This window comes from Neovison vison, chromosome 11 (assembly GCF_020171115.1).
Source record: "Neovison vison isolate M4711 chromosome 11, ASM_NN_V1, whole genome shotgun sequence".
Lineage (NCBI taxonomy): Eukaryota > Metazoa > Chordata > Mammalia > Carnivora > Mustelidae > Neogale > Neogale vison.
The window spans coordinates 198,848,565-198,869,442 of NC_058101.1; the positions used below are offsets into that span (position 1 = coordinate 198,848,565).

Genomic DNA, 20,878 nt, shown 5'->3' on the forward strand with positions numbered 1-20,878 from the left:
ATTCTCCCTTGCCCTTTCTTATCTCTAATATTCCCTTGATAAAAAAGCATATATCCTTTTATATTTTTTATTATGCTATAAATAGGTAACTATTTATAGACACATACGTGCTTTGGCACAAAAGCTGTTCTGCACCTTGCCTTTTTTATTTAATAGTGTGCAAGGGAGAATTTTAATACCAAGCTGTTCTAACTATATAAATCATGGCTTTACAACAAAGGAGAATAAAAACTTCAGGACCCTGATGAAGAATGATGTGAAGAAAGGGGTACCTGGGTGGCTCAGTTGGTTATGCATCTGACTCTTGATTTCAGCTCTGGTCATGATATTAGGGTTGTGAGATCGAGCCCAGCATGTAGCTCTGTGCTCAGCAGGAAGTCTCCTTGAGATTCTCTCTCTCTCTCTCTCCCTCTGCCCCTCCTGCCATAAGCTTGTGTGCACTCTCTCCCAAAGAAATAAAATCTTAAAGAATGGTATAAAAAAATTACATGTGATTTTTCATGACGTCCCTCATTTTGAGAATAAAGCAGCAGATTTTTGAGGTGGCTGCTTGAGCTATAGGACATGAGTCCAAAAAAACCCGGACATTCAAGTCCTAAGATTTGCTTTTACTGACGTCATTTTTATTCCAGTGGGATAGTAATAGGAGAACGTCCAAAGTGGGGCTCATATTTGCCATTTCCCGTCTTGGAGCATCTCCTTCTTTGAAGATGCAGGGATGTCTCAATCAAGCAACATATGTCCGCCAAAGGAAAGCTCTAATTTTGCACACAACTCCATTGTCCAGAATAACAAATGTGGAGGAGTATGCGGTCTTGAGAAGAGAGTTTACCTCTGGAAATATCCCCCCACAGAATGGTGGGGAATGAGAACGGGAGGAGTTATCTGCCATGCAGCCGAGCGTGGTGGGTGACAGCTGCTTCTGAGCGCCCAGCTCCTTCTAAATGAAAAGAGGGATCAGTACCAAGGCACTAAAGGATCGGGGGTGAGCTTGGAAACTTTCAGCTGACCACACGCAGAAAAGCTCTGACAATATATGGGATGGATCTGGGGTTCAAGGACCCCGATATAAGCAGAGCTTTCTGATAGCGGGCTAGTACTTGCGCTCTGGCTTCCGGAAAAACCAAAGCCCTTGCGAGGCTGGTGTGCGAGCACCAGTCAATGGTGAGTTCTCAGGCCAGTCAAAGGTCTCTTGTGGAAAATGGGAGGCTACAGTGACCGAGGGCTGGAGCGTAAGGATGTCAACACGGATGGTTTGTGGGAGTCTCTGCTCACCAGGAGAAGCACCACGGTCCTCCTGTACCACTGACTGAGATGTTCATTTCAGAGAGGCTTAGGATAACATGGAGGTTTTGACTAAGGATGGCAAAATCAAAGCAAGATAAAAACCTTTAGTAACCCGCTCCTCGGAAGACTGACCCTGCCCTGCCTAGATGACCGTGATTCCCAAGCGAACTTCTCCATGGACACAGATCCAGCTATAAACACAGACTAGATGAGTTACTCATTCTGTCATCATTCAGCTTTCGTAGACTAGAGAGATATTTGCAAAGAACAAGCTATAGGAGAGATGTCATTAGCACTTTCATCTTTTTATTGGAAATTGGGCCGGAGCCCTTAGAACACAGAAAAGCATAAATCATATTTATGGATAACAATAAAATGCCTCTTTTCTGGGGACTGAAACTTTTTATACTTGCAAGCAGGGCTTTGGGATGTGGTATTCCTGTGTCTGTTTGATTTTTAAATATGAAGTCAATAAGAAGTGCTGAATCAAGCTTTTATAATCTTGTATTTAAACTTTAATTGATTCAAGTTCACAGACCTGTGATCGGCATTTTCTTTGATCTCTTAATTGGTAATATAAAATTCACAAAGTTGATTTTTAGGCTCACATATTTTATGGCCTCTTAACTGGCATTGCTTAATTAATTTAAGTTCCTTTATTTTGGAATTTTAGAGAATTGGAACAGAGATGAGCTAAAATTTATTACCTACAAAAGGAGTTTGTTAGCAAACTCATACTATATACCTATAGGGGAGATGTTTAGCATAGCTAAGAGCTCTTTAAAATTTTAAGGATTTCAGAAGCTTCCTTTTATGTAAAAAATTTTGTGTGTTGATTGATTAGTATTTATATCTGTTCATTCAAGTATAGCTTGAGACTTTTATTTGATATGATATCCTGGCAGCACTTATTATATTTGGTATAACAGAATACTCTGGATTTTAAAATAAAAAGAGTATGTGTTTTTATATTTATTTTGTGATTTAATATTTTCATTAATTATGTCCCCCATTAGTCTAATTCATGAGACTCTTTAATAGTATACAAAACTAGTATATGACCAGAATCATGCATTTTTATATATTACTTAATCATTAACTGCCTACACTGTTCATTTTTGTATATTTAGATGTATTTTCAATATCTTTTTCCTCCTATTATCTGTTCCTAAGCCCCTCATGACTTTGATGCTAGCCAGCACAGTGGGGATAAAGAGAAAGCCAACAGTATCCTATCAACTACGATGAGGAAGAGAACATAGGCAAATAGGAAGAAGCACCTGGAAAGAATTTTATTTTTTTAAGCAAAATTGAGAAGCTCCAGTGAGTTGACATATTTTGCCTTTGTGAAGTCCGTTTTGATTAATTAGTTATTGAGCAAATGGAATCCCTATTTTTGTCCTCTCTTTTTTATCGTCCTCTTCTTCATCACCCTTATATAGTATGTTCATCCTCTGCCTTCCTTTATTTTATGGGTGGGTTTCCTTCCTTGCTAGCCATAGTCTTTCAGGTACCTAGCATCTCATGGTTTCAGGCAACAGCTTTCTAACCGATCCTCAAGTCATCCTGAACACTGGTATCAGACTCATCTTCCTCGAGGGCCATTTTGAGTATGCCGCCATCTTGTTCAAGGTCAGAAAATGGCTGTCCACTATATCTGTTGTCCTACAGGACAGAAGAGCAATTCCTTAGAGCACTCAAGGCCCTAAGCAATCTGACCCTACCCTGACTTTTTACCTGTATCTCTTACTATTTCCCACACGGATTCCCTGCTCCACCCAGGTAAATCTGAGTCCTCTTAGAACACGTCTTGCTCATGCCTTTCACAAACCCCAGTAACGTCCCTTGCTCTGTATTCTTTCTTCACAACTGCCTCCCAACGCCTTTCTTCCTGTTGTTCTGTTTAAGCAGACTTCATTTTCAGACCTAGGTCAAATATCACCTTCCAGAGAATTTTCACTTATCACGTCCCCATCCCCAATAATCTTTTCCCCCATAGAATTCCTCTCACAGTATAAGCCCTGGACATAACAAAGTGCCAAAGCAGGATACTGATAATGTTACTTAGTTTGTTACTTATATATCTTGTTTCCCCTACTAGATTGTTTAGTTCTGAGAACATGGATTTTCTTACATTATTATTTGTCAAACTGCCTAGTACATGGGAAGTGATCAGTCAACACTGATTTAACGAGCATGAATATCAATATAAAACCCAAACAGTGCGTTTTACATGCATGGAGCAAAAGGAAATGCAGGAGCTCACACGTAGCCAGGATAACGTAGAAGAGTAGAAGGGGAGAAAGGTTAAGGAGGGTCATGAGAGAGGGAGCACAGTGAGTATCACTGCCCGACAGCAGGAGTTAGTACATAATGAGCTCATATTAGAAAGTATCGTTAATAATAATGGAGCTCTAACCTCTAATCAATGTAGCTTTTTTTTCCCCCAGGGAGAGAGATTATAGCTCTAAGTAATTTGTCCAATGATTGTGAAATAAATCTAGCTTTTTGTGTACCCAGGGAATTATCCCACAGAATTCTAGCCATTTGGACACATAAAAAACTGACTGCGCGGTGTTGTGCCATGAACACGCTGTTCAGAGTGGTTCAAATCCCTGCTCCCCACTTCTTAGTTATGTGTCTTGGGGAAAAAAATGCTTCCCCCTCCCCAAAGCTTCCTTGAGTTTCAGTGACCTCATCTGGAACCCCGAACGACTACTGTTTGGATCTGCAATAAAGTATATAAAATGTCTGGCACCGAGCCTGGCAGGTGATGGGCTGGTTTGTTAAAAGGGAGCTGCTTTGATCGTTCTTTCTGTATGGCCTCCAGCATTTTCACATTTAGTTGGTATATGCACGGGTCTGTCTTCCCTCTTTCCTCCACAGTTACCAAGAAGGCGAGGCCAGAACAATTTTGATATTTTGCTGTGGATTCTAATAGCAGAAATTTACTGTTAATCTTAGCACATGACGAGCTATTAGCTGAGAGCACAAGCTCCATAGGGCATCTCACTCAGCACAAACTCAACAGGGCATCTCGGGGAAAGGTCCTGGGGCCATGCCTGGTCATATGAATATGCAACAGCTTCTCATCTTCTGGGGGAACCTTGTCTCTTATTCCCTCCTTGTCGATCTCTGCAACATTGTTCCAGTGGGTAATGCTGATGGGCTCATCTCAAGGATGTCACATAAACTATTTCTAATTTTTCTACCCGATGTCATTTCATTAGATACTTTACTGGCCAAATGAGATCCAGCAGGTGCAACAAGTCTAGCTTTTTTGGTGAGCTTTACTTTAAAATATATTACTTTTTTTCCTTTTTTGTTGCCCTGTGGGAAGTTTTTCAGTCAAAACACTCTATACACAAGCTTTTGCTATGCCTTCTCTACCTAAGGACACGTTGCAAGTAGAATCTGAAAAACTTCTGAGCTCACACACTTGTTTCAACTGTTCTCATCCTAAACTTGGAAGAAAGTCTTTTCCTTCATAACAGTGTCCATGAAAACATTACTTCTTAAAATGCAAATCTAGTGACTCTCTCAACTTGGGAAAATATAAATGACCACAGTGATGAAATTTACCAGGAAGTTAACAAAGCCTAAGTATTAGGATTCCTTCGTACGGTTCCTTGCAAGCCCAGTGAGGTCCCAAGGAACATGATCACATGAGCTTACATTTTTAAAAATTTGCCACAGTAAAACATTTTTCAGATTCTTTTTCTTAAACAGAATCTCCCCAACTGAATAAGCTTTGGGCCCAATAAACCAAACTAAATGTCTTGACGTCTCCTACTCTGCTTCAAATTTTGTTCTGTTCAATATGGCTTAGATTATGTGAGCCAGTAACTGATGTTTAGAAATAGATTTGTTTTATGGACATGTTCCTTATAATTTTTTTTTTTTTTTGGTGACAAAATTTATTTTATTAACTAACTTGAAAATAGCTTTTCAGGTTATGTTGCATAATAGAATTTGCAACATGCTACATATGAATGGTTCATTTAAGCAGTTTTCATTCCTTAGATGTTCTGTGATACTGAGTTTCCTCTCTCATGATGAAATGTTCTTAGAAAATAATGTCAGAGAGTCACATCAACATGTAAAAAGGACATGAAAATACACAGTAACCTTTTAGCAAGATGCTTACCTATGTCTAAAATCTTTATTTCTTGGTGGAAGCAGATAAAAAGGTAGGGGAAAAAAAGCACAGTTAGAAAAACTTTCTAAAATACAATGAGTTGCATACTGAGATTTTAATTATTTGAATGGAAAATTGCCAACTTAAGCAGAAATAACACTGGAAAGGAATTTCATAAGCCAAGGCTTATCAAATAATTTATAGAATAGGATGATTTTAATAATCACACTTAAATGAACAAGGCAAAGCAACAATTTGTAACTTTAACTTTTGGTATTATGGCTAACGGGTTAACCCAATTTGAAGATCCAGTATTCTAATGGAAAGTTATTGCCTTACTCTTATGTCCTGATACTGTAGGGAAATATTCTATCTCTTAATTTCAACCCACATGATTTAAAAGAGTAACAACCTATATCAAGAAGTTATTCTGAAGAACTAAAGGGGTTTAAAAGTCATAGTTCTCTCCTATTGGAGCATAGAAAATGCCCTGAAATCACTAAGATATTTTCTATGTTGGGTGCCTTTATACTCCTTTATACATTTATGGCACAGAATATATGTGTTGTGCTTTTCCTGACTTTAACCAAGAATCTGACTTCTTTTCAGGAGGAATTTTAAACATTGGGAAGGTATACTTAAATAAATAAATTGGTCTATTAGACTAAACACTTTTTCTTATAAAGGCAGGCTCAGCTTTGGTAACAATCCCAAATTAAGGGGCTGCCCATCTGGCTCAGTTGGAGGACCACACAAGTCTTGATCTCTGGGTTGTAAGTTCAAGCCCCATGTTGGGTGCAGCGATTACTTAAAAATAAATCTTAAAAAAAAACAACAACCAAAAAACCAAATTAAGGAAAGACATACCTTAGTTCTAAAACACTTGTTACATTTCCAGAAGGGAATATTCGCCGAACATAGTTGAAATCCCCTACATACAGGCTGCCATCGATCCCGCAAGCTAATGCAACCGGGGCCAACAATTTATTACCATCGGCCTGACCATTGCAACTGGGGCACGAGATACTGCGCCTCCGGCCATTTCCCATGATGCTACTGACAACCGGGGGCTGTTGGGAGATGAACTGGTTTTCCCCATTGCCCTTGTACAGTATGCCTGGAAGACACAAAATGCATTGTTCTTGTAATACAAAGCAGAAAGATGAAAAGTAAACATGCTCACTCTAGGTGTAACTATAATTCAGTGCTTTGTGGATACAGACTGGGAACATTTACTTCAAGTTCTCTCGGAAAGAACAAGAACTCTATTTATTTAACCTGGTGTAAAATATCATTTGGCAAAACACAAAGGATATATATGAAAAGTGCTGTCTGTTATGCATGTAAGGGAGGGCTGGTGAAAGAAACAAAGGACGAATCAGCAAAATTAAAAGCCCAAATTGTCAACATTGGTGGTTCTCAAACGTGGCTACACAGTGGGTCAGACTGGGTCTGTTCCACTGACGCTTGGATCTCATCCTGAGAGCTCCTGATTTAACTGGTCTGAGGGCAGACTTTTAGGAAAACATTCCAGATAGTGTGCCTGGAGGGCTTAGGTGGTTGGGTGTCTTCCTTTGGGTCAGGTAATGATCTCAGGGTCCTGGGATCAAGCTCCACGTCAGGCTCCCTGCTCAGTGAAGAGTCTGCTGCACCTGCTTCCTCTGACCCCACCCCACTTGCGTGTGCACTCTCTCTGTCAAGTAAATAAATGAAAAAAAAATTTTTTTAAAGATTTTATATATTTGACAGTGAGAGCAAGAGAGCACAAGCAAGGAGAACAGCAGAGGGAGAGGGAGAAGCAGGTTCCCACTGAGCAGGGAGCCTGATGTGGGGCTGGATCCCAGGATCCAGGGAACCTGACCTGAGCTGAAGGCAGATGCCCAATAGCCTGAGCAAACCAGGTGCCCCAATAAATAACTTCTTAAAATTAAAAAAAAAAACAAAACCTAAAGCTCCAGATGACCCTAATGTGCAACCAAATTTGAGAACCATTCTACATGTTCTTCTGGGAATAATAAGTTTTCTAATTGCTTAACGATGTTATACTATTATGAATTAATCCAACCAACAAAAATGTGCACCAGCAATATGAATTTCTTCCTTCTGGGTGTATCACTGAATTTAAAAATGTAAAAATTACTTTATAGAAAATAAATTTAGACAGTGAGTGTCAAACCCCCTATATACTATTATGCTGCCAAAGAACGTTCTTCTTGGTTATACTCGTAACCAACACGAAGACGCACACACACGCAGTTATTCAGAATTCCAAACATAGCAAAGCTGTTATGGAAGGGCAACTTATTATTTAAGAAGAATTCTGCTTTTAGGCATGCAAGTGCCAATCCTACTTAAGACACAGTGTCAGTTTGAGCCATTAGGGTCCTCAATGAAAATCTGAGAAAAAAAAAAAAATCCCAGAAGAACAGTAAATATTTTCATAGTTAGAAACTGGATTTGAGTTGTGATTCTAATTTTATTCACTCGCCATTATTATCTGGAGAGCAGATCAGTGGTTTCCTCCTGGCCTGAGGTACCCTGGATGGTCAGCTGTCACTGTTCAATACATATTTCATGATACTTTGCAGAGGGCTATTATCTGTATGAACCGTCTGCTGCTTGGACTTTGGAGTTGTACGTATTATATATTTATTGAATGTTCTCTATTTCAGAGCAGTTCTTCAAGCCAATGCTTATACTTTTTAGCAGCTACACAGTTAAAAGAATCAATCCATGAAAGTACAAACAGGAAACTCAAGAATGCGTTTTTTTCCTCCCACTTCGGGATAATTTTAAAATGAAGAAGAGATCAGAATGATTATGTTCCTCTTATAGCTTAGCACATTTTTAGGTGGATTCTATGATTACTTTGAAATGCTTTTTGAGTGATGTAATAATCACAGAAAATTTACATAAAGAAATCAGAGAAGATCAAATTTAAGGAAAAATAAGACAAATAAGGCTGGACTGAACACGTGAAAAGCCTTTTGCCTTGAATCTTCAAAGAATATATTAATGTTACCTAAGATCCTTCTTTCTGCGATTATGTTATTTGACAATTATGAAACTCTATTTTCCTGGAAGGGCTAGGTCTGTAAGTTTCATGCAAGAATGCTACAAGCCAGCCTACTGTTCTGCTCAGCCTGATTTATTCAGTCATTATTTTAAGCAATTGGTCCTTCATGATTCTCCTCTATTATGACAGAAGACAAAGACGAACGTTAGAATATTCACTTCCACGTTCCAGGCCTGCAAACACCTGTCACTGTCTCCATTTCAGCCTTCTCTTCATCTTTAATACGTTTCATAGCTCACCCCCCTTGTCGCGATTACAAATCACTTTGTTTAGTCAATTAGACACATGTCACTTTGAGAAGCCACTCCTTGTCAAACGGTTCTTGGATAAAATTTGAAATCACAAGCAGTTTACCCCCTGAATTAGGTTACCTCACATTTGAAAACAACATATATTTTATAATTTATAGTAATTTGTGGAGGACAGAATTTGGGATAGCCTAGCTTCTACAGCTGACCTGATACTTTAATAAAAGCAAACTATATATTATTCTGGTAGAGGGTATGTGTGTGTGTGTGTGTGTGAGAGAGAGAGAGAGAGAGAGCGAGAGAGACAGAGTATCTAAATTTCTCAAATCCACCTGAATTCTAAACTCAGTTTTGGGTATTGTAACAGTGTAATTCACCATTGTTACAAAGTGGGTTTACGGCATGGGCTTTCTGGAGCTCTCTGCCTCTTGACTCCCTACCAGCTCATAATCTCTTGGCAGAATCCTGGGGCTCTGAACTTGACCCTATATTCTCACAATAACTAAAATGTTTCTAGAGAGGTTCCCCTGGTTTGGTTTATAAAGAAATTCTGAGGGAATCTAGCAATATGTCAAATTGTGTGAAATATCATTTCACATCATTTAATCGGAAGCAGCCAGGGGCACATTGGGCATGTGGCTTTGCATTTTGAAAGCCTGTGACTGTGCCTGGTGTTCCCAACATGACAGACGGAAATAGCACGCCTTCAGACCCCACTGATGATTAGGGATAACATATGGAGCGTCCTTCTTGGTTAGGAGTCTCGCTTTTCCCAAGCATGTGCTGCACGTGGCACTAACTATGGGCTCTGCTCCCAACCTTTTGGCACACTCACTGAATGGCAACCCGATGTTCAGAATACAGCTGGACCGGGAGAAGAGCTCAGTGCTGCTGTAAGGTAGGAAACAGGTGGAGGGTTCTTCTCTATCGATTTGCTTGGTACGATTCTCTTCTAGAGGTAAGACACCAGCGTTCTCCAGCACTGGCTTGGACACTACTGTACATTCATTACATTTGGAAATTGAAAATGTACCCTCTCCAGCTCTGACAACAAAATGCCTGGGTGGCTCAGTGGGTTGAGCCGCTGCCTTCGGCTCGGGTCATGATCTCAGGGTCCTGGGATCGAGTCCCGCATCGGGCTCTCTGCTCGGCAGGGAGCCTGCTTCCTCCTCTCTCTCTCTGCCTGCCTCTCTGCCTACTTGTAATCTCTCTCTGTCAAATAAATAAATAAAATCTTTAAAAAAAATATTAAAGAAAAATTTTGAAATAAAAAGAACAGATATCAAAGTAACATTAATCTGAAAAAGTGACCAATACTCATAAACATTTAGTTGTATTACGTGTTCAATTCAAAATTCCGAACCTTCCAAAAACCTTTGTGAAGTCCAAGATAGAGATTTTACCACAACTTGGAAATCTCCTATTGGAAAGGGAGATTTGGCAAGGGAGGGTAGAGAGGTACTAGCATGATACGGTTTAGGATGGGGAGCTAGAGGAAGTCACCGTAAGGTTCTGCTTTTCTAGAAAATACTTAGGTGTAGGCGGCATGAGGGCAAAGCGTCAAACACACAGTGAGGACAAGAGAGTTCGTTTAATATACACAACATTCTTTATGAGATTATGCCGGTCAAGTTTTGTAAAATAATTTATATCTCCCGTGATATATGAAATATGTGTTGTCAGAGAATAATCCTTTACAGTGTAAGGTTTACTATGAGTAATCCCTCTCAATCCTTGCTTTCTTCTCAGATTATTCCTTTATTTTTCCTAATAATTATAAAGTAAGAGCATATGGAGCCCAATCTGAGCAGGAGAACAATTTTTTTCTCACATATAATCTAAGAAGAAGTGAAAAAAAATCTACATGCTCGGAATAGACTAATTACTTAAGGATTAAGATCTATCAGAAATATTTTGGTAAAGTCACGTGGATTTTTTTTCTTTACTTTAAAAAAAGTCCCCCTCCCTCCACTTTTGGTAAACTTTCCTAAAGCACCCTCAATCAACTCTGGGCTTACTATAGAGTTAGACACCCCTGGGTGAATCTGTGTGAAGACTACCATGCAGACAGCTTTCAGTGCAGCACCAAAGTCATTTATATTCAAGTGGGAGAACTATTTTGGTGATGAATTTATGACGGATTCAAAGTTCACAAGAAGATTAGGTTGTTCCCACCTCAGACTGGTAGAGTCTTTAAAAATCTATCTTTATTTTTTCTACTAATTCTAATCCTACAGCATGCAGAAGAGTAAATGTTGCCACAATCTATTCAAGGCAAGTGGTATTTAACTACAAACAAGATCTTACCATTCTGAACGTCCAACACATGATGTTTATCTAATGTCCAACCACCCATGTTGGAAGCGTCTAATTCATAGCCTTGTAAAATGGCGGTCCTCTTTTCCCACAGAGTCAGGTCCAGACATGACTCGTATTCGTATCCAACCGACACTGGAATCAAGACAAAGCATAGTACCTCTTCTCAACTTCTTTTGATAAAATTTATTTATTGCAATTTATTATTTTGATAAAACTGCTTTTTTCCACAGTTGTGTTCTAAGACTCTATTTCCACTCATTTATGCGTGGAGATTATTTTTATACGAAAAGATCTGACCACATAAAAGGTGTTTTTCTAAGAAACTATCTTCAAATATTATTTTTCTATTGATTTGATCAGAAACTAGTATTTTTTTCCCCTCACACCATTTCTTTCCCAAGGGGTTCACAGCACAAGATGAGGACCAGATTGGGCACCTGGTTAAGTAATTAGATTTGATAAATCAGCCCCAGGTGGTGATCAGATGATAACAACTAAAAATAATATTTGCTATCTGAATAATTAGAGCTGTTTAGTTTCCAAGAGTAATAAAAGTTGTGCAAAATGTTTATGACAAGTCAGGTTCAATACAGCAGAGAAGACAGTATGACCATAACGACATAGTCACATGTTACTATCAGGACTGAACGATAACGCTAGCTGTAAATTACTTGGAACAAGTCACCAGTAAAAAGCTTCAGAGTTCTTATGAAACATGGATTTTAAGATTTAGAACAAAGTGAAAGGAGAAGCAGCAATTATCTGATTGATAGGAACTGAGTCAAACCCAAGTTATACATTAATTTCAGAATAAAATATCTAGAATATTCTCTGGTAAAAACGAATAGAACAAAAAGTTTCCATCAGTTTTTGCTGGTCTCAACCTGAGCACGAAGCTAGACCATATATATTTCAACACGTCAGTCTCTGATCACGTTGTCCCATCATTCAGTAAACAATGGGCTTTTAAGAATGTCATTCTACAAAACTGATTCCTACTCAAAAGAGCTAAAATAATTTTGGGACACAAATACTGTCTATATCCTTTTAAATACCATTATGTGTTGAATCCACCGTATTAGATACAGAAAACATTTAAAAAAAGGATAAGGAAAGCTAAGGAGATAAGGTTAGAAAAAAACAAAAGGTGAAAAAAGGAAGGAGGACAGTAGGGAAAAATTGGAATCTCATTCAGAACATTTTTGAAGACAGAATTTCAGCCAGAAAAGAAGGGATATTTTCTCCCCATCACAGGGAATACATTCCCTTTTCTCATGGCAGGTCTCCACCAACCAGCTTAAAATTCCCCAAGGTCAATCTTACTGTCTTCCTATCTGTTTATCCAGTGATTTCCATGGGTGACAGTTGACTTCATGGGAGTTCTGACTTCAAGACCATTTTTTTGACGCAGAACATATCGATGTGGAACTTACCAACAGCTTCCGACAGACCATAGACCTTTTGGTTATAGGCGTCTGTTTTATCCCATATAAAAGTATAGGCCAGGTTTGGCGAGGCAGGAAACCACTTCTGAAAGAGTCTTCCTACCACAGCCACCATAAGGTGAACCTTCATTAAATTAAACGGTATGACGGACTGGGTCATGGTGATCTTGAGAACTGACTTATATCCCGCCGCTCTGGAGCTCAAGTAGGAAAGTTTCAAATCTGTTCCTGGAATGGTCGTTTCTTCATGGAGCACCTAGGTGTGCATAAAGTAGAAACTTCAAACTTGGGTCACAGGTGAACCATTAGCTAAAATAGATTTAAAGGAAATGAGCCCAGCAACTGAAGAGGACAGCAAAGACACATCTGAGCTGTTACTTTATTCGATAATTAAAAATAACTCTGCTGCCAGCCCAATTTTTCTCCTCCTCAAAGCTTCTTGTCACTCACTCAGAGTTCATCACACCTCAGGTGCTACTTCTCATACAGGACACAGAGCCGACACACATGGACTTATGAGCTCATAGTCACAGCAGATTCTCACTAACCCATCGTTCACCCCTGTCATCCTGGAGAATTCGAGCAGACATCTGTAAGATGGTTAGCCCAGAGCAGGGATGTGGTCTGGGCCAAAGTTCTGGCCTACGCCAGCTGCCTCATTTAGGGATTCAACCTACATCTATGACTTTGGCAGCTGAATGGTCACAGCCTAGAAAGACAGGAGTGGGAACAGAAAAGACCAATTCCATTCGGTTACATTGTAGTGAATTCCATACCCACACTGAGAGGTAATATAACAGCCGCGTATTCTCATAATTAGTTAAATGCTGAGCGAGGACTCACTGCTCGTTTTTGATATGATGGTAGATGGACTAACAGGTCAGAGCTGCATAAATTCTCCCGGAGAGAACAACTAGTATGTTATTGAATACACACACGAGACCCTCAATGTATACTTTTTGAGTTGAAACTGGACTGTGAAAAGTTAAAATAATTCCCTGCTTAAGAATGCTCTCCTTTTTAGACTTTAAAAGATCATATTCTTAACCCCACAATTGACCCACCACTGTGACTGGCTCATTAAACATCAACAAATTTATATCGACCTATGCCAAAGTATTTTAGAAATATTACATTATTTTGAAAATTTTAATTATTTTGAAAATGTATTTGTGTAGCGTATAATGTCTTTTTGCGACAGCGCAGATGCTAATGAACACTGCTAAGCTCCTATTTGGCTAACAACAGTAGGTTTTCAGAGGTTTACTACACTATCTTGCAAAGTACAAGGCCGTCTAGGTTCAAGACTCTGCACCAAGAAGTCACCATTCTGTCCACCAAGAATTAAATAACATTCTCCAAGATTTGCCCGTGTTGGCTGACCAAGATTCATTATTCAGACTGTTAGAAAAATCTTAGCATAGCAATGTTGTGGTCAGTAGACTCCAGCTCCTCTTGCAAAGAACAGTTGGGATTGATGGGTTATTTGTCGTCTCCAAATTGCAATGACTGTCGTAGGGCCCAGGATAGTGAGGTTGTAGTGGTCAGTCTGCGTATAAGCGAGTAGCACCAGAGAATGGGCTGAGCAAACCACCACTGTGGCCGGGGGCCAGCGTTGGCGTCAAGAGCGGTGGGATGTGGTCCCATGGACGAAGAAGGCATAGCTCTACTCAGCACCTGCTCACAACTGTGGGGTTTTCCTTATGGAACATGCGCACTGACTTCAGCCACAGAGACTCTGAAGCCAAATAGTTTATGGCCGTACGGAAACTTTCTAGAGCCGTTAGACTCACAGAGAACATTACATTTAAGATTGACAGCACTTTGGTGTGGCTGTAGGCTACCGAGTGAATAATGGAAATGGAACTCATTGTTCTTCCATCATTAGGGTGAAATATCAGTGGGTTGGCTTGAAAAATGGATTCTGTGACTCTTGAAATGGCTCTGAAAATGTAAGTGATTGAACCCTAAGGCATATAATTTATTTCCTCTTAATTTATTTTCAAAATACTTTCTCATCAATCTGATAGGTTTTCTATATGTAAGGTAGTCTTTCATTAATTAAATAGATACTTCTCCTGTGATCTGGTAGGACCTGCTTCTCTAATTCGAAACATCATACGTTATCCCTGATTTTAATAACAGATTATTATCTTTGTCATCATTAACCTACTTCCATGGAACAAATATCTGTAATTTAGTTCATTAAAACATGTGTTTCTCCTATGTAATTTAACTTGACCGTGTTATTTTGCATTAGTGGGAAAAGTACACCCAGCCAGGGAGGAAAAATAAACATCCAGCCGATTTTTTGCCAGCTGTGTGATCTGTAAGCCCCATTCTTCACCCCATTAAATATTCAGTTAGACACTATAATTAATATAAAAGAGGTAATAAAATATGAGACTTACTTTCTTTAATTTTGTTATTTTTGTTTTGTTTTATAGTAAATTAACAAATATTTTATTTTATAATAAATAAAGTTTCATATCCAGTCATTAAAAAAAAAAAGAAACTGTATCTTGTCAATTCTACCTTCCAAATCTCAGTCTAATCTGTTCCCTCTTCTCCACTTACACCATCCTTCTGAGTGTTGGGCCCTCCCCATCTCGGTGCTGGCTATGTATAGAAATACAGTGCACAGCAGTCAGTTCACTGATTTCTCTGTCTTCTCCTATCAATTACACATTTTGCGTCTTGAGTTAGCTTTAGAGAAATCCGAAAAAGGGACCATGGGCCCCCTGGTTCCACATTGCCTAAAGAATTCAGTACCACTGTGTGGTATTTTGGGGCTGCTCATAATCTAGCCCCACCCTATCTCTTACATGCTCTATATTTAAGTAGCTCGCCAGTTTTAATATACTATCATTTGTTTTTACCACTGTGTGGTTGCTTTCACATTGTCGTCAATCTGGAATATCCTTTTCCCACTCTGAAGGCCAACCTCCTCTGGGATGCTCTTTTTGGCTTCCTTAGGAATAGACCTCTCTTTTGAACATGCAGAGCTCTTCCTTTAAATCTGGATCACATTTAGAATGGTAGGAATCCGTGTCTTTATTATTCTTTTTATCCTTGTAGAGTACCTCACATATGCTAGGCTCTTAGTAAATTTCTACTAAATATCTGCAGACTTTTGGTGGAATGGGGGGAAAAAACCCAACAAACCCTTCAGACATTCCTGGAATTGTTGACTATTTGAAACCTATTTTGATGACTCAGTTTACTAAAGCTCTGCCACCTACAGACAAAGTCTCGAGGTTAAATCTACTTAAGGAGTGGCTAAGAAGTTCAGAGCTACTGCAAGATGGCCTCTGGGGAGGAAGTACTACATTGCACAAGGTTATAATGAACTTCCAAAAGCTTTAGCTCAAAGCTGGCTTGACGGTTATGCAGTAAATCATTGAGGTGTTTCTTCTGCATTGTATTCGCCTGTGAGAGTTCTTAACCTGTTATCCCAGACCTTCTTGGCTCATCTGGTCTGCTCTCTATTTGCACTCCTTCCCTAGGGGATCTCCCCCTATGCTTTCTATTTTTCTGTGTCACTAATGACCCCCAAGTTTACGTTTTACTCCCAACCTCTGCCCTGGACTCCGCTAGCACACAACCACTTCTTATCCCTTCAGCCCCAACTTCCTTTGTCCAATCCATCATCATTTCTCCAATTACGGAGACTGTCTCTTACCTGGTCCCCTTGTTTCAACCTTTGCCCAATACAGAATATTCTTAGTGTAGCAACTACAGTGCCCCTTTTGAAGAAGGAAACCAGTAGAGGTGCCTGGGTGGCTCAGCTGGTTAAGGGTCCAACTCTTAGTTTTGACTCAGGTCATGATTTCGTGGTTGTGGGATTGAGCCTCGCACTGGGCTCCATACTCAGCGAGGAGTATCTGCTTGAGATTCTCTCCCTCTTCTGCCCCGTGCCCCTTCCACCCTCCATGCGTTCTCTCTCTCTCAAATAAGTAAGTAAAATCTTAAAAAAAAAAAAAAAAAGGCGGCCACGGTCTTCAAGGATTGGTGGTTTGTGTGTCACCCCTTCCCTCAAGCCACACCTGCTGGTCTCTGTGCCACTCTGTGAACAAGCCAAGCATGGTCTTTGCTCGGAGCTTCTGAACTTGCTCCCAGCACGAACTGCAATATCCTTCTATTTTGGGGTTTATTCTTTCATTTTTCTTAAACTTTCTGCTGAAACATCAACTTATCAAGGAGGCCTTCCTAGACTACACTTTGCAAAATTGTACCTCCATCAACTGACCCTGTTTTATCTTTGAAAAGTAAGTCGTATTCACAGGCTGACATACGTTTGTACATTTGTCGTCTCTCTTCCCATCAGCTCTAAAGCTCTTTGAGACCAAGGAGCTTTGGTCTGATTGGCTTACTGCTTCCTTCTAGTCTAACAATGCCTGGTGTCAAATAAATATTTCAAGAGTGAATGGGGCAAAGCTGCTCTGTGCTGCTGTATTTTAGAACCAGCATATTTCTGGGCTGTTTGGGTGGCTCAGTTGGTGAAGCGACCAACTTGATTTCGGCTCACATCATGATCTCGGGGCGGCGGGATGGAGCCCTGTGTCCAGCTCCGAGCTCATGCCCCTCCCCCCTGTTGAGTTTGTCTCTCTCGCAGATAAATCTTTAAAAAAAAAAATAAAGGGACGCCTGGGTGGCTCAGTTGGTTAAGCAGCTGCCTTCGGCTCAGGTCATGATCCCAGCGTCCTGGGATCGAGTCCCACATCGGGCTCCTTGCTCGGCAGGGAGCCTGCTTCTCCCTCTGCCTCTGCCTGCCTCTCTGTCTGCTTGTGCTCGCTCTCTCTCCCTCTCCCTCTGACAAATAAATAAATAAAATCTTTAAAAAAAAAAAAATAAAGACCGCATAGTTTTACTTAGCCATTTATGAATAAAGTCCAGTATTCTTGTGCCTAATGTCCTATCTTTAAGACCCCAAGGTTTTTCTAATTGGACAGAAAGAGGAAGGAAGACAATCTCCAGATATTTCAGAAGATAAAAGGAATAGTGAAAGTCTAGTTATTTTTAGAAAAGTTATATAGCTTTTTTCCCCCCTGAGGAGAACAGGCTTTATCATAAACTGTTAGAATGTAAGACTTAATACCAAGTTTTTTCAGATAAAAATGTCTTGAGAAAATTAATGAACATTTGCTGCTAAAAATCATCTTTTCTGATGACTTTTTTAACTTATAATTATAATTTAACAGAAAGTCATTGACCGTAATGACCACGTATAACAGCACTAGTTACCCTGTCAGTAGGACATAAGGAGCATATTGTATCAAAACCTTTTTCCAGTGAACAAGTACATGAATGAAGATGTTATTCGCTGTTGAATTTAAGCTGTTAGCTACAACTAAATAAATATATACAGACATAGTATAGCCTGAACAAAAAAAGTTTTTTGAATATATCTTTAAGAAATAACTAGATATCCTACTACAGTATTAACTATTCATGCACGCGTATACCCTCCTCCCCTGCCACCCCTACACACCCTACATTCTGTGTTTCAGTCTGTGGAATGATTTAGGAGAGTGCTGGAATTCTGAAAATCCTTTTTTAAGATTCTTTGGAAACCACATGATCTGAAAACAGTTTCCTTAGAAGTACGGCCGTTAGAACATCCTACCTGTGTTTCGGGAATAATGGGGCTGTCTTCAGGAGAAGATCTGAAAAACGTAGATAAAGGAGAAGCCACGATGATGGGATTTGGCCTCACAAATCCACTCAGATCACAGCTGGGAATGTCATTCTCTTCCTTCTTCATGACGAGGGTATCCATCACATAAAAGACATTCCATGGAATCCACACGGTATGATACTGAGTGAGGAATGGGGAGCGTTCGAAGACCAAAGTAAGAGAGGCCCCGCCATTTGCCACCAAATCAAACCTAAGAAAAAACAAGATGACTTGGTGAATTATTTGATTCCATACCGCTTCCAACAACACTCGGCTCCTTAAATAAATTCGCTTTACAAAGGAAACCAACTTTTCTCCCAACCTATATACGACAGAGTTGCAAATCTACAGGAATATTAAAGTAACTATTCAAGGAACACCCAGACGCCTTTTACTAAGATTTACCAATTTATTAACATCTTTCCAAATTTGCTTTATCACTTGATCTTAGCCAAAAGGCCGAGAAGCGATCAGAATTGCTTTATTTATCTGCCCACCTACTTATTTTTTTCAGAACCATCTAAGCTTAAGTAGTAGGTGTTATGGAAGGTCACTCCTAAGTATTTCAACATGAATCTTCTCAAACGAAGAAAATTCTCCTACAAAACTAGAACACCGTTATCATGTCTTAGCAAATGAAATCAAGTTTTAAGGAGCTACATGTAAGTCTCTGCACACACACCGTCACAGAGTTCTGGAGACTATTAGTTGATGCGGCTCTATATTAAAAGGGATAATAAAACATCCTGGGAGATATAAGAATGCCCCGTTTTTATACTGAGAATATTTCAAACGGAGGGAGTGCCGTGGGACTAACTTAACTCACATTCCATCCTGGCGGGTAATAGTGTATCCATATTCTGGGTAATGGAAGAACGAGACATTTACTCCAATCAGTGGAGTTCCATCAGCAGTTAGTACTTGGCCCCTGATGACGGATGCAAGGCTGTGGGAAAAGTAGAAGAATTAAAACGAACATTCGTCTTCTCGGCTCCGCATTATCATGATTTAGAGATAATTCAACCTAAGCATAAAATAACACTGTCACACACACTTGTTATTCACAAAAACCAGACCCAAAGGGTCCCAAGACAATGCCCCTTTTAATTCAGCCCAATTCACATTCTCTAAATGCCTGGTGTTTACCCGGGGTTTTAATTTGTTGCAATCTGCGTTTTGGAGAGTTATCAAGACCCATAATTTAGAGATGGATTTTTTAAAATTATAAACTGCGCTTTTTCATAAGTCATATATCTGGCGCTTACATGAAGAAAAGTATACCTTCCAATTAATTCCAAGGCAATCCGTAAATCTGCAGGGACCAAGAAGTATAAGATTTAAAGGGGCAATAAGGCACATTTGTGCAACAACTTTTAATCAACTGCTGGGTCTAACTGCATTAATGCTGTTAAATTACGGCAGATCCAGGAGTTCTAGTGTAAATCATCTTCTTTTACTCAGCGAGACACAAGACACCTGCTTTCACTTACTGGTTTATTTTCAGGTCATTACTGCTCTGCAAAGCACCAGTCAAACAGCTTATGCAATCTTATTGCCATGCCGTTAGCAGTTCCATTACATTAATTCATAATTTATATTATTTAGCGAGCTCAGCTAAAAAAAAAAAAAAAAAAAGCTCACTTCTGTTTTGCCTTTTGGGGTCTTTTCACTGCTTCTCTTGAAACATTTCCAACTGCGCTAACAAAATCAACTAGTTAAATGAAGATTTATTGACTCCTTAATGGGATGTCCTGTTACGGCTCAGGTACTGAAATCGACAAAGCACGTGAACTGTGTCAAAAACGCCCGAGATGCGAAGTTTGGTGAGGGATTTGCCTAAAGAGGAAAAACTGCGTTGAAAGGCAAAGCTCGCTCCTCAAATCCACAGTCCTCAGCATTTCGTCTAACGTGCACGGAACTACTGATAACATGGCTACAAATCGACATGAAGGAGAAAAGGCACTAACCTCTTATTGAAAGGGCTCTCTCCGGGTATGACATGGGTGCTGTCGGACCCTATAAGAAAACTGATTCGGTCGTAGAAGGATTTGGCGGCTTGCTGTGAGGGGGACTGCAAGCTCTGGCTGATGACATCCTGAGGGTCAGGTAGTCCGCGGCAGTAAGGCTGGTTTTGGCAGGAGCTCTGGAAGCAGCAGTCGGGGTCCATACAGTCAACGAGCCCATCTGCGGAGAGAAGTGCAAGCCGGTCAGAGAATTCCTCTTGGTACGTGTTTTGTTCGTTGGCTCGTTTTCTTTCAGATCCAGGGAATCTTCCTGGATTCTGAGAGTGATTTCTATGAGGCATGCTTTTTGGAAAGACTTGGCAGCCTCTTTCACGTGGAGTAAATGTTTGGATTGGAGATGGCGGATTCTGAGCAAGAAATAAAAAATTGCTGATTGGAATAATCTATTAGGAGTAGGAAGGACTACAGATTTGTTTTAATTCTAATTATGGATGCCTTCTCTATTTTAGAGAAAATGCAGTCAGAGTTAACACAAGGGAGCACCATGGGTCTGTGGTTTTGGACCTATGTAGGGTGAAGTTCTAAAATTTGGGGAAAGGTCAGAAAATGAATGTCTGTGAAGTGAAGCTAATACAATTCAAGGTACAATGGATGAGATGAGCCAACCACTTTTCGAGGACACAGCTTTCTCCAGGAAGGTAAAGTATGTTCCAGATAAAGGGAA

At 39.8% G+C, this 20,878-nt stretch overlaps 1 protein-coding gene across 10 annotated transcripts in view; it reads right to left on the minus strand.

Annotated features, from left to right (window-relative positions):
• Positions 1-20,878, minus strand: part of TENM3 (teneurin transmembrane protein 3) — a 692,983-nt gene that overhangs the window by 39,892 nt on the left and 632,213 nt on the right. For 8 of the 10 annotated variants that reach the window (XM_044225666.1, XM_044225665.1, XM_044225674.1 and 5 more), the window contains 7 exons: positions 20,158-20,374; positions 19,017-19,136; positions 18,140-18,401; positions 12,502-12,769; positions 11,057-11,200; positions 6,293-6,542; positions 5,435-5,455 (listed from right to left, as the gene is read on the minus strand). In XM_044225666.1, the coding sequence (XP_044081601.1) occupies positions 5,435-5,455; positions 6,293-6,542; positions 11,057-11,200; positions 12,502-12,769; positions 18,140-18,401; positions 19,017-19,136; positions 20,158-20,374 (1,282 nt within the window). The remainder of the gene's footprint in view (positions 1-5,434; positions 5,456-6,292; positions 6,543-11,056; positions 11,201-12,501; positions 12,770-18,139; positions 18,402-19,016; positions 19,137-20,157; positions 20,375-20,878) is intronic. The other 2 variants (XM_044225671.1, XM_044225669.1) reach the window with 1 other exon arrangement.